Genomic DNA, 11672 nt, shown 5'->3' with positions numbered 1-11672 from the left:
CACTCACCAAAACCACCTCGGAGCTTTGGGAGCTGAAGACTTCGTGGGTCCAGGTCTGGCCAGGCTCAGGGGAGCGGTCCCCCTTGCGATGCAGCTTCAGGCCCACGGTGTGGTGTCCCATGGTGTTCAGCAGCTGGGTCACCTCGCCTGACTGCAGGTTGTCGAAGTAGATGGTGGCACCCACAATCTGGTCCCCTGAGCGGGGCGGAGCAAGAAGCAGGTGAGACCCGCGGGGTCTCGGGAGAACAGCACACGACCACCACAGGCTGGGCCCTCGAGCTGACTTGCATTTACTGCGTGTGGTGACAAGCCTACGGGTGTGGTAATACCCATTGCACAGATGAGGAAAAATAAGGCGTAGGGAGGCCCACTAACTCGCCCAAAGCAGCAGAGTTCCTGGGTAGTGGAGTGGGCACTAAGGATGATGTGTCCACCACCCTCCGCAACCGCTGTCCCTGAGGACTGTGCGGATCAAGTGACACGGAGCGGGCAGGGGAGGGGAGGGTGGGGCCTGGGTACCGACCGTCCTGATGTCACTGGGACCGGCGCCTCCACAGTCCCTGTGGCCTTCCCGCCACGCCCCCCTCAGCCAGACCACCCCAGCACCCAGCCCGCACCCTGAGGTGACTCACCCTCCTTGACCACCCCCGTGCGGGCCGCAGGGGAGTTCCGCATCACCTCCTGCACAAAGACGCCGTCGTCCCTCTGGGCGATGGTCAGCCCGTGGGAGCCGCTGCCCTGCCAGTTGGGCAGCAGCAGCTCCCGGGTCGTGTCCTCTTCCTTCTCCATCTGGGGTGAGGTAAGGAAGCGGGGGCTCAGGACAGCGGGGGCTCGAGAGCATGAGGAGGCATGAGGAGACGAGAAAGCCGAGGCCCGCCAGTGCTGTGAACCCCCGCAGGGTGACGCGGCCCCGCCGCTTCTGCCATGGAAGTGGTCCCCGTGGCAAGCGGACACTGGCTGCGGCCAACCTCAGCAACAACCAGCCCCTCACCCCTTCCAGCGGGCCCCACCTCCCCATGCCGCCCACCCTTGGTCCCATGCCCCCTCCCCTCACCCCTCCCCTCCACCACACCCTCCCTCCCACAGACCTTTTGCAGGACTCAGTTCAGGAGCAGATGCCTTGCCAGGAGCCCGCCCCTCCTTCCTCTCTTCTCAGTCTCTCTCGTCGGGAATTTCGGTCACACAGTCTAGGGAGAAGGAGACAGAGATGCTCACGCTCAACCGGGGCTACACCGAAACCCCAACCTTGCCCTACTCCAACGCCATTCATTCATACATGACTCTCCAACCTGGGATCGCGGAGACGGGGCTCGGGGAGGCCAGACTCAGATATAAACCCTGGTATCGACCCTTGCTCTGGGGCCCCTGGGTGGTTCAAGTCAGCAAAGCATCTGCCTTTGGCTCGGATCGTGATCCCGGGGTCCTGGGATCGAGCCCCATGTCGGGCTCCCAGCTCAGCAGGGAGCCTGCTTCTGCCTCTGCTCTCAAGCCCTCTCTCCCTCTCTCTCTCAAATAAATAAATAAGATCTTAAAAAAATAAAAATAAAATAAACCCGGGCTCTGCACCCTCCCGGCTGTGTGTCCCTCGCCAAGTCACTCAACTTCTGTGACCATCATCTCCTCCTCTGTGAAAATGGAGAGGATGCAGGATCTCCCTGAGGAGGGAAGGAGAGAGAGAGCGCGCGGGTATGAAAAAGCCCAGGTGCCCACGAGTTTCACAAAACACCCATTCTCAGTAGTTCTTTATAAGGGCTCCAGGAAGGAGACCATGTCCCCGTTTTACAGATGGAGAGACTGAGATGTGAGGTCTGCAATGAGCGTGCCACCACCCCTGGGCTCTGAGTCTGCAACACTCTCCCCTACAGCACACCAGGTCGGCAGCCTTAACCAGCGTGAGACTCCTCTTCTCGGTGTCTCCAGTGCTGGAGGCCTAAAAGCCGGAACGGCAGTGCCCTCCCTCCCCTGCTGACAAACAGAGAGGCTGTCACCTGATCCAACCCGGTCCTTAGGACCAGGGGGACCCTCGCCAGCTGGGAGCTCCAGGTGCAACGGGCTGAACAAAAGAAGCCCCAACACCGCCACCCCCAGAGCCAGCCCACGCCCCAGAGGCTCGAATGCAGCTGGGCCGCCTCGGGGACACGGTGAGTCAGGGCCCATCTGGCTGCCCACACAGCGCCCCGAGCCAGCCCCCCTAGGTGCCGGCACTCAGGAGCAAAGATGCCCTCCGGCCACAGGATGAGCTATCAGCTGCAGAGCTGCCCTGGGAAGACACGAGGCAGGACTCTGGAAACAGCCCCGGCCTAAGGCCACCCACGCAGAACAGCAGGGCCAGAGTCATCCAGAAGCCGGTCTGTGAAACCAGGCGGGGAATGCTAAAGCTCAGGCAGGGCCTCGCCCAGAGCCCCACCCGGAAGCTGTTGACTTTCAGAACTTAGGCAACGATCGATAAATACAGGCATGCTGCTGGCCTCCCGCACAGCCAGCACCAGAGCGACCACAGTGAAGGAACAGGCAAGGGACCGACTCCGCTCAGCCCCGCCCTGCGCCGTGCGCTGCGTGAGACGGTCACGAGCTTCACCTGCCCGTCCTCCCAGTGCTCACTGACTGTGCTCCATGTGCCAGATGCAAAGATTTAAAAGACTCCGTTCCTGCCCTGGATATAAATTATGAGCAAGGTGCTCTGGGTGTGACCCATTTAGCCTCAGAATGTTCTAGAAGGTTGGAGAGCCTCCTGGGGGGGATGAAATATAGAAGGAAAGAACAGGGCAAAGAGAACCTATTATCTGCCAATTCTCTTGAAGGCGTTAGAGTTTGTTTGCCTCTGAGGACAGGACTGGATCCCCCGGAAATTCATGGGTCGCCGCAGCTCTGGCGTCAGGCTGATCACACAGCATGGGCGGAGACAGCAGCTGGACCCCCAGTCCTCCACCCTCTGAACTCACACATGCAGAATTTAGGACATGGGCGCTGCCTAGGAGGCGAGCAGAGCCACTGACGGTAAGCCAGTGAGCCGAGCGGCCTATTGGCACAGGGGTGATCTAGGGAATCACCTCTTCCCCTCCAGGCCAGTAGCCACTAGGGGAAGTCACACGGACCCCAGCAAACAGCAAAGCCACGACGTTAAGGCGCCTGCCCCCAGTGTCCAGCACCAAGAAGCCAGCCCTGCTGACAGGGAGCCAGGCAGGGCAGGGAAGGAAAGGCTTCCAGCCCGAGGGCTTCTCAGCTCTCTGAAGCCACCAGCCAGCCTAGCTCCCCTCCTGGAGCAGGCCCCTTCTCTTGGCCCAGCATCCTGGTCCCCAGCCAGTAGGGGCGGAGATAGCGCGCCAGCTCACCCTCGCCCACAGCTCGTCCCCACCCTCCCTCCTTCCCAGTGAGTCACGGAGGCTGCAGCAGCTCCAGACATGCAAAGGGTCACGCCTAAAATCCCGTGGACAAAGTGCTTCGTTGGCCAGAGCCCCCAGCGCCAGAGGGGCTGAGCCCCGGTGGAGACAGGCAGTCGGCTTCCCGGCCAGCTCCTGAGGATAGAGCCCCAGGCCAGGAGTCCCCAGGAGCACAGCTCAGAGGCTCAGAAGGGACTTGCTACGCACCTCTAGCCAACAGCTCAGAAGTGGGGGAGAAAGCCCTCGTGAGTGGTGAAGGGTCCACAGCCCCTGAGAACATGAGCCATGGGACCGGGGGCTGCAGGTTGGCCCCGACAGGGCACCCGCTGGCTTCCTGGCCAGGAGGGGCTGCCAACCGCTCTGCCAGCCCTGGCCCAGGGCTCTGAGCAACTTCCTTCCCTCCCCTCTGCTCTGGAGGCCACCTGGATGGGTGGCTGCACACAGGGGTGCTAAGGGAGGGGATTCAAGATCAGGGTGGGAAGGGTCTATTTTCTGCATCTGAGTCCCAGCGCTCAGTCTCTCCCACGTCTTCAGAGCCTGTACCAAGCCCAGACGGACCCTTCTTCTCCTACGTAAGTCAGGTGATGCCGGGCTTCCCCGGCGACCAAGGGTCCTGCCCTGTGGCTACCCAAAAGAGGGTCTTTGGAACTCTGGAGAATTCTGCACATTTGGCCAAGTGTCGTAAGTCTTTGGAGCTAGAAGACACCTCACAGCCATGCTGCTGACGTGGTAGTTACACGTGGCTACTTAAATTTAAATTAAGTGAAACTGCATTGTTAGTTTACTGCCTGCAGTAGCCACGTTTCAAGAGCTCACCACAATTCAAGAGCTAATATGGTAGCTCACAGAAGGGCTACCATAGTAGACACGGCAGATGTGGAACGTTTCTGCCACTGCGGAAAGCCCTGCGGGGACGGCACTGTCTGGTATTTCCAGACGGAGAAGGGGAGGTCCAGAAAGGTGAGGACAGGACAGTGCCCGGGCCCCAGAACCCTGGTCTGCCGGCTCCCCACCCCGAGGTCCACCTGATACTGGCTCGCAGTAAGTATCCTTGGTGATGGGAGGGACTGGAATGGGGACCCTCTAGGCAGAGGGCTGCCTCGAGGGCAGAGAACGTGCGAGATGGGATGTCCACTCCGTCTGTGAGTCAGAGACTGTGGGGACAGCAGAACTCAGGCCAGAAGCAGTGAGAGAAGAACGAGGCCATCCTGTCAATTCAAAACTGCGAAGAGGGGGCCCCTGGGTGGCTCAGTCAGTAAGGCGTCTGCCTTTGGCTCAGGTCTCAATCTCGGAGTCCTGGGATCGAGCCCCGCATCAGGCTCCCTGCTTGGGGCGGGGGTAGTCTGCTTCTCCCTCTCCCTCTGCCCCGCTCCCTTCTCCTGTACACACGCTCTCTCTCTCAAATAAATACATAAAATTAAAAAAAAAAAAAAACCTGCGTAAAGGATGTGCACCACCTCTGCGGAACGGGGGGAGCGGTGGCAGGGGTGAAACGTAGGCAGATCCGGGAAGCAGACTCCTTGCCCACGACAGAGGGTCTAGGCCAGGGGTGGCGTCCAAAGGAGCATATTTCCCCCTCCCCTGCCCTTAGGGAACAGAGCCCCTTCCAACCCCAAGAGCCAGTATGAAGTCAGCCAGGGAGGGGGCCCAACCTAATTGCCGCTGCGGCCAAAAATGGCCTTCGGTGTCAAGATGACGGGAACCGGCAGAGGCCCCACTGCCGGAGAGACAAGCCCGTGGGCCTCCAGGCCTCTGTCCGCCAAACCCGAAGACATACACCCGAGGGGCGCAAGTCTTAGCATATGCCCAGCACGACGGACACGGGAGGTGACGCTCCACGGGAGACAGAAGTGCTCCCCCCACCGCAGGGAGGACACCGATAGCAATGGGACTTCTACCCCGCACGATGGCAGGCCCAGGAGTGATCAGACCCACCGTCTGCACAAGCCAGGGAGAAGCACCTCGTGAGCCAGGAAGAACGAAGTGACTCACCCCCCAGGTAGGGACCTCCACCAGAGGGAAAGTCCCCAACGCTTCTAACAGGACGAGCGCAAAGGACCTTCAAAGAAAAGGGAGACACACCCAGAGGGGTGTTCTACTCCCATAAACACCAGACAGCAAACAGGAAGAGAAAGCCCTGCATGGAGAGAGAACCCTCAACAGACTTGGCCGAGCTCCTGCAGTTCCACGCCGGGCGTCTCACGGACCCCAGACAACCCTACGTGGTTAATAATGTGCTTATTTTAGAGACGCAGCGACAGGCCTCCAGCAGGAAGATGACTTGCCCAAGTGTGAACTGGGGTTGAGATGCGAGCCCAGGCTTCTCGGACTCGGCGACGACAGAGCAAACAGTCTTTTCTTGAGTGGAGGAGTGCACACGCGAGGTACACGGAAGACAGAGACCTACATGCAGGAGGGCCAGAAAGACACCCACAGGGCGGCGGAGGGACCTCCATGCACACCTAGAGGGAGACATGCTGGGAGAGAGCCTCAGGGACGGGCGTAAACCTGGAGAAAGGGAGGAGCTGAGATTCCCCTGGGGGACCCAGAGACTCCGGGAGCACCAGGAGACTCACCCAGAGAGCCGTGATGCCTTTCAAGGGCCACAAGCAGCAGGAGGGAGGGCAAGTGCCCACCAGTCTCCTGTGCCCACACACCAGCCACTTCCTGGCCAGCAGCTTGGGGACAGCACACCCGGATGGACAGAGTCCCAGGCATCCTGGAAGCCAGGATCTGAGGTCCCCGGAGTCAGAAATCCAGAGCCACACAGACCCCAGCTCACCGCCAGGCTCTCTGGGGCCCCAGCAAGTGAAGGCCAGGAGGGTCGTCCCCTCTGGGGCTTGCGGGACACAAGCCCCACTCCAGAGAAAGGCACCAGCAGGGCAAGACACGTGCTTCCACTCACTGGGGAACGGGAACAGCCACAACAGCATAGACCCTTGTCCCACACAGGGCTGGGTTCGCTTCCGGGGCCCAAGCCTCCAAACAGACCTCCGTGGAGGTCCAGAGCTCTGTCTGGAAAACAGCATGCCCTGTTCGAATCGGGGGAGAACAGCTCGGTGATCTCCAGAGTCAAAGCCGGCCATGGAGAACTTTTACACTCAGCTCATCCTGGGGGGGTTCAGCCCAAGGGGCATGTTGTGTGCTGGGGGCGGTGGGATTATCAGGCAGAGTATGACAAACACGCTGCAAAACACAGGCGACCTGGGCACCGGAGGGACATTCCCAGAAAGATGGACGAGGACGCGCACACGCCGTGTGCACTCCGACACGCTCATCAGCCCCGTTCCCCACTCCTCCCAGCCCTGAGCAGGCCCACAGCCCCGCCTTCCCCAGCTCCCAACACACACCTGTCTGGGCAGCCCCAGGACCTGCCCATCATGGTAGGCGCCTATACCTGCCAGCCTGGTGCCCGGAGTCCGTGTCTCCCTCTACCTGTGTGCGCCTAGCTCCTTGTTCCCTGGCCACCTGGGCCATTGGGCCCCCCCACAACTCCCACCAGCAGGGAGTCACTCCAGCCCTCTCCTCCAGGTCAGCCCTAGCAGGGGACCCCCACCTCAACGTCCAGGGGAGCCCACTCAGACCCCACAGGACAGCTGATCTCTGGGTCCCTCCCTTACACCTTTCTCCACCTCTCCCCACTGGCCCTCGCACACCGCTTCCTCCCAAACCCCCGGAGCAAGCTCCAAGTTCTCTCTTCCAGCAAGCAGGGAGATTCCCTCTTCCTCCCATGACCAAGAGAGACTCCCCTCCTCCTTGTGACAGGGGACAGGACAGCAGCCCATTATCCAGCCGCAAGTCCCCGCCCCTGGCCACACAACCCGGGAAGAGCGAGACTTTCCCCAGGACCGCTGGGACTAAGACAGCAAGTCTGGCCTTGGCACCCTCTGTGGGGCAGGGGTGGTGAAGAAGAATGCTCCGTCTCCCCCTGGGGGAAGATGACAGCCCGGAGCTGCCGGGGTGCAGAAACTCCCCAACCACAGGCGAGCTCTCCGCCCAGCGGCCAGACCCCGCCAGTGCAGGGGCGCAGGGCCAGGCCCCCGCCGCTCCGCAGCGGCCAAGGAGCCGCCCCCCAGCCTAGCCAGGACACGGAGCCGGGATCAGCTCCAGGCACTTCCCCTTCCCCTAGAATCTCCGCTCCGGCCTCCAGGGACAGGACAGGATGCCCCTCCCCGACCAGCCGTGTGCAGCACCTCTCGGCATCACTCAGCCAGGGCTTCGTTCCCAGAGCTAGCCTCGCCCTCCTAAGGACCTCTGGATACAAACTCCAGGGCCCAGAAGCTGTTCAGGACGCAGAAACCGACTCTGGCCCCTACCTACAGCCCCTGCGCAACCTCCAGCACCAGGCCGGAGACCCACCACTGTCCCCAGCCCTGGAAGCCCCTGGCGCAAGCAGAGTGACACATCCAGGACCCCCATGCACAGCCAGAGGCACACCCTCCCGCGGGTAATCACACCTCACCGCTAAGACACCAGGGGTCAAAGGGAGGCAAGACCACCATGAAACGGCGCCACCTGGATGCAAGTGAGACCCGCAGCTGCAACAGCCCAGGAGTCCTCCTGGTGGGAACTGGGGGTGGAGAGGGGCTCTATCAAACTCATGCGCACATGCACCACCGCACATGCACCACCGTGGCCCATCCACGCAGGAGCCCCCTCGCTCCCCTGGCCACCACGCACGGAGGAAACTGAGCTTGCCCAGGAAGACCTGGAGCGCCAACAGGATGGTCACAGGCCAGCTCCCTGCGAGCCTGGATGAAACCCATGGGGGACGAAGAGAGAGCAAAAGGCCCTAGACATGGCCGCCACCACCACCTGACTGAAGCCAGCACATTCTAGACCTTCTCCAGCAGCTCCCTCCCTTCCCCTCCTCAGGCCCAGGCAGCAGGTCAGCCCAGCTCCAGGGAGAGAAACTTGGGGGTGTTGGAGAGCGGTGGAGGGGGCGGGGGAGAGCCTGCAGTGGGAGCGTTCCCATCACGAGTAGGACTAGCTCTCCAGGTATGTCTCTGTCCCCAGGCGGTTCCCAAGTTCTGAGGAAGGTGGTGACCACACCCCCGAGCCCCACACGCCTCTCCACCCCCACAGCTTTGCCCCAACCTCTCAAACCAGCTGCTCAGGCTCTGGCAGCGTCTCCACCAAGCGCCAGCCAGCCGATTCCAAGTTGAGCCAAAGAATCTAGCCAGGCAATGCCTGGTCACCTCCACCCGGGGCCTCTCTGGGACTCAGGCGACCCTGGAGACCCCCAGCCCTTTCCCTGCCCTTGTCTGCTGCTGGCCGCCTCCATGATTTACTCTCTCGGGTCTCACCCTGGGCCCTGGACTAAGCCTGGCTGACACAAGTCCCAGCTCTGTGGGGTTATCTCTTCAACGGGTTGCCCAGACCAGGACCCCTGACTCACCGCGAAGCCCTCCCGAACCCCCAGCACGAAGCCCTGCATGACGGACGTGGTGCTTCACGTGACCCTGTCGGATGACCAATGTTCCTGCCTCAGGACAAAGCCTTAGAGAGGGGCTGAGATGCCCTCCAGTCCCTATTTTGAAGCTTGCAGACCCTGTGTCCTCTGCTAGCCCAGCTCTCACTGGGAGGAAGAGGTCCCAGGTCCTCTCCCTTCCCTGGCCCATCCCACCTCCTTCATACCGCAGCTCACGCTCAGAGCAAGGACATACCCCCTAAGCCTGGGGCGCCCTTCTGCTCCCCACTCTGCACACTTACCGACCCCTGTGCTGGCCCAACCCATCATCCCTCTGGGTCAAGGAGAAGGAAGCCTCCCCGTTCCGCCTCGGAAAGGAAGTGAGTGCCACACCCTGCCCCAGGGATTTCCCTCAAGGCGGGGCAGAGGCAAAGATGGAGAGGAAAGCAGAATCTGCGCCCCTACTTTAGTGTGGAGGCCTGAAAATGCCTTCCCAAGCACCTTCAGTCTCCTCCTTGCTCCCCACCCCCAACGCCCAGCCTTCACCTATCACTCTAGCCCCCAAGCTCTCACTGGGTCCGGTGAAACCAGCCCAGTGGCTAGCAGTGCTGGACCCCGCGAGGAAGGGCAAGTGATCCCTGCCATGGGAGGCTGGATCCTAACAAGGGAAACTGTTTCAAAGCCAATTATTGGGAGCCCAGCGCTGCGCCAGGGATACAGAGGTAAATATCCCACTCCTTTTCTCTCCCAAACTCCAGGTCACTCTCTAAGGATTCCCCCCCCCCCCCCAACAGGGGATGGTCCCTTTCCATAAATCCGCCTTTCCATAAATCCACTGCACGGAGCAAGGCTCTGAGCAGCCTCCGCGGGCTCCCTGGAGGCACCCACCACCCCGTCTCTGCAGCCACACCCAGTGAAAGGCGAGAGCCCACACCACGCACACCACATTGTGCAAAGGCGCCAGGGCCGTTCCCCACCTGGTGCAGGCGCCCAGCCCGAGCTGCGAGGTGCCCCGTGTGCCCACTCGGCTCCCCTCCCACGCAAGGATCACCGCCAGGCCTGCTCAGACCCCACGTGTCCCTCGTGGCCAGCGCCGCCCAGGGCTGCACCCCCACATCCCGGGCCCTGGCACTGCAGGGGGCGCCCGGGCCAGCCATGGAGGGCCAGGCCCTCACCCACTGCACACCCTCTCCCCGCCTGGGAAAGCCTTACATAACACGGCTCTCCAAACACACCCTAAACCCTCGGCCTTTCCAACTCCACCGCCGGACCCCGTCCCCCAACCCCGTCCCCTGGAGCGCATCGCTGGTACAGAGACGGCGGCTAAGCCCTCCTCCCGCGCGGAGCCGGCTCCTGCCCCCACCTCCCGTACACAGCCCCTTCCTCCCCCTCCCCTTCGCCCCTCACCACTCCCCCCCGAGTTCTGGTTTGAATTAGTCAGCGGCTCCAACCACCACATTCCTCAGGCTGCTGGCGCCGTGCCAGGCGCTGGGGCGGGGGCCATCCCGCCCGGACGGGTTTGGGAGTGGGGTAGGGGAGAGCGCGCCGCCCCCGAATGGGAAGGGGCGGTGCCGGGGGCCGGGCCGCCGCACAGTGCCCCCCCCCCCGCCCACCCCAGCGCTGGAATCTCCCTAATTACGCCCCCCACCCCCACTCCCACCCGTCCGGCCCCGAGGCGAGCTGCAAACTTCAGGCAGCGCGGCCGTGGGGGAAGAAGGGAGACTTCTGGAGCGGGGGACGCGGAGGGGCCAGACTAGGGCGGGGCAGCTGGAGGGGGGCTGAGAAAGGGAGAAGCTGGTGGTACAGAACTGGGTGGGGCCGGGAGGACTCCGGACGCTCAGTAGAGGCGGAGGTGTGGGGCGCGGGGAGGGACCGCGGAAGGGGCGCGGGGGCTCCGGGAGGGGCCGATGGGCCGCGACTGCGACCTCGGAAACTTCTCCAGTAAACACGGAATAGGAGCGGGAGCGGTGCGCTTGAGCCGCCGCCCCAAGGAGAAGGAGGGGATGGGACGGGGATCCACAGGGGACCCCCAGGCTAGGAACCGCGCGCCGGGCCGTGCAACAGAACCAACACTCAGCCCTCGAGAGAAATAAGGGCTGGAGCAATACCCGCTTCGGAGCGATTTTCCAACTTTGCCCAACTTGCGCCCCAACTCCGGAGGCAGAGTCTGGCTCCCAGGACGCGACGCGTCGCCTCCCCGCGCGGCCCCGGGCTGCCCCGCTTGCTCTACACTGAATCCCCGCAGTGCGCCCGGCCCAAGCGCCTCGCCCCCGCCCTGAAACCCACCTCCCCCCACCCGTTCTCGGAGTCGCGTCCCCCCCGCGTCGCGGTGCGCCCGGTGTCCCTACCTGCGCGCTCAGCCCCGGGGCACAGCCATAGCCCGCGCGGGGCCCCAGGTCGCGGTGCTGCGGCTGCCGCAGGCGGCGAGCCCTGGTCGGGGCGGGTCCGGCAGGGCGGGCGGTGCAGTCCCCGCGGCGGAGCTGCTCCGAGTGGCCGGGCCCCCGCGCGCGGAGGCGGCTCTTGTAACTCCGGCTCGGGCGGGCGGGTCTGCCCGGAGCAGTGGGGAGAGGGCGGGGCCGGGCGGGGCCGGAGTGGGGCTGGGACGGGCCAGCGGGCAGACCCGACACGGACCCAGGAGGGCGGCTGGGGGGTTGGGGGGAGAGGGCGCTGGGGGGCGCGGAAACGAGGGGGCGTCGCGCGTCTGAGGGCTGCCTTATCCCCCCCTCCAGTGCCCCCTGCTCTGGCCCGCGCCTGGATCTGCCCCCCAACATTTTCAGTGTGTGGTCTCCCCGACCAGAAACTCCTCGAAGTTCCCTGAGGCTCATCCTCCCACCTAGAACTGCGAATCAGCTCATTTTGCAAGAAGGACCAAGAGGTTCAGA

General features: G+C 63.0%; 1 protein-coding gene across 4 annotated transcripts in view; it reads right to left on the bottom strand.

The window, feature by feature from the left end:
• Positions 1 to 11296, bottom strand: part of AHNAK (AHNAK nucleoprotein) — a 30712-nt gene extending 19416 nt beyond the window's left edge. For all 4 annotated transcript variants that reach the window (XM_046015531.1, XM_046015535.1, XM_046015532.1 and 1 more), the window contains exons 1-4: positions 11139 to 11296; positions 1089 to 1187; positions 633 to 789; positions 8 to 195 (exon numbers count right to left, since the gene is read on the bottom strand). In XM_046015531.1, coding sequence (XP_045871487.1) covers positions 8 to 195; positions 633 to 789 — 345 coding nt within the window. In that variant the 5' untranslated portion in view covers positions 1089 to 1187; positions 11139 to 11296. The remainder of the gene's footprint in view (positions 1 to 7; positions 196 to 632; positions 790 to 1088; positions 1188 to 11138) is intronic.
• Between the last annotated feature and the right edge of the window lie 376 nt (positions 11297 to 11672).

Source organism: Meles meles, chromosome 8, assembly GCF_922984935.1.
Source record: "Meles meles chromosome 8, mMelMel3.1 paternal haplotype, whole genome shotgun sequence".
Classification (NCBI taxonomy): domain Eukaryota; kingdom Metazoa; phylum Chordata; class Mammalia; order Carnivora; family Mustelidae; genus Meles; species Meles meles.
The sequence above is the reverse complement of the archived record's forward strand: the minus strand, read 5'-3'. Positions and strand labels throughout refer to the sequence as shown.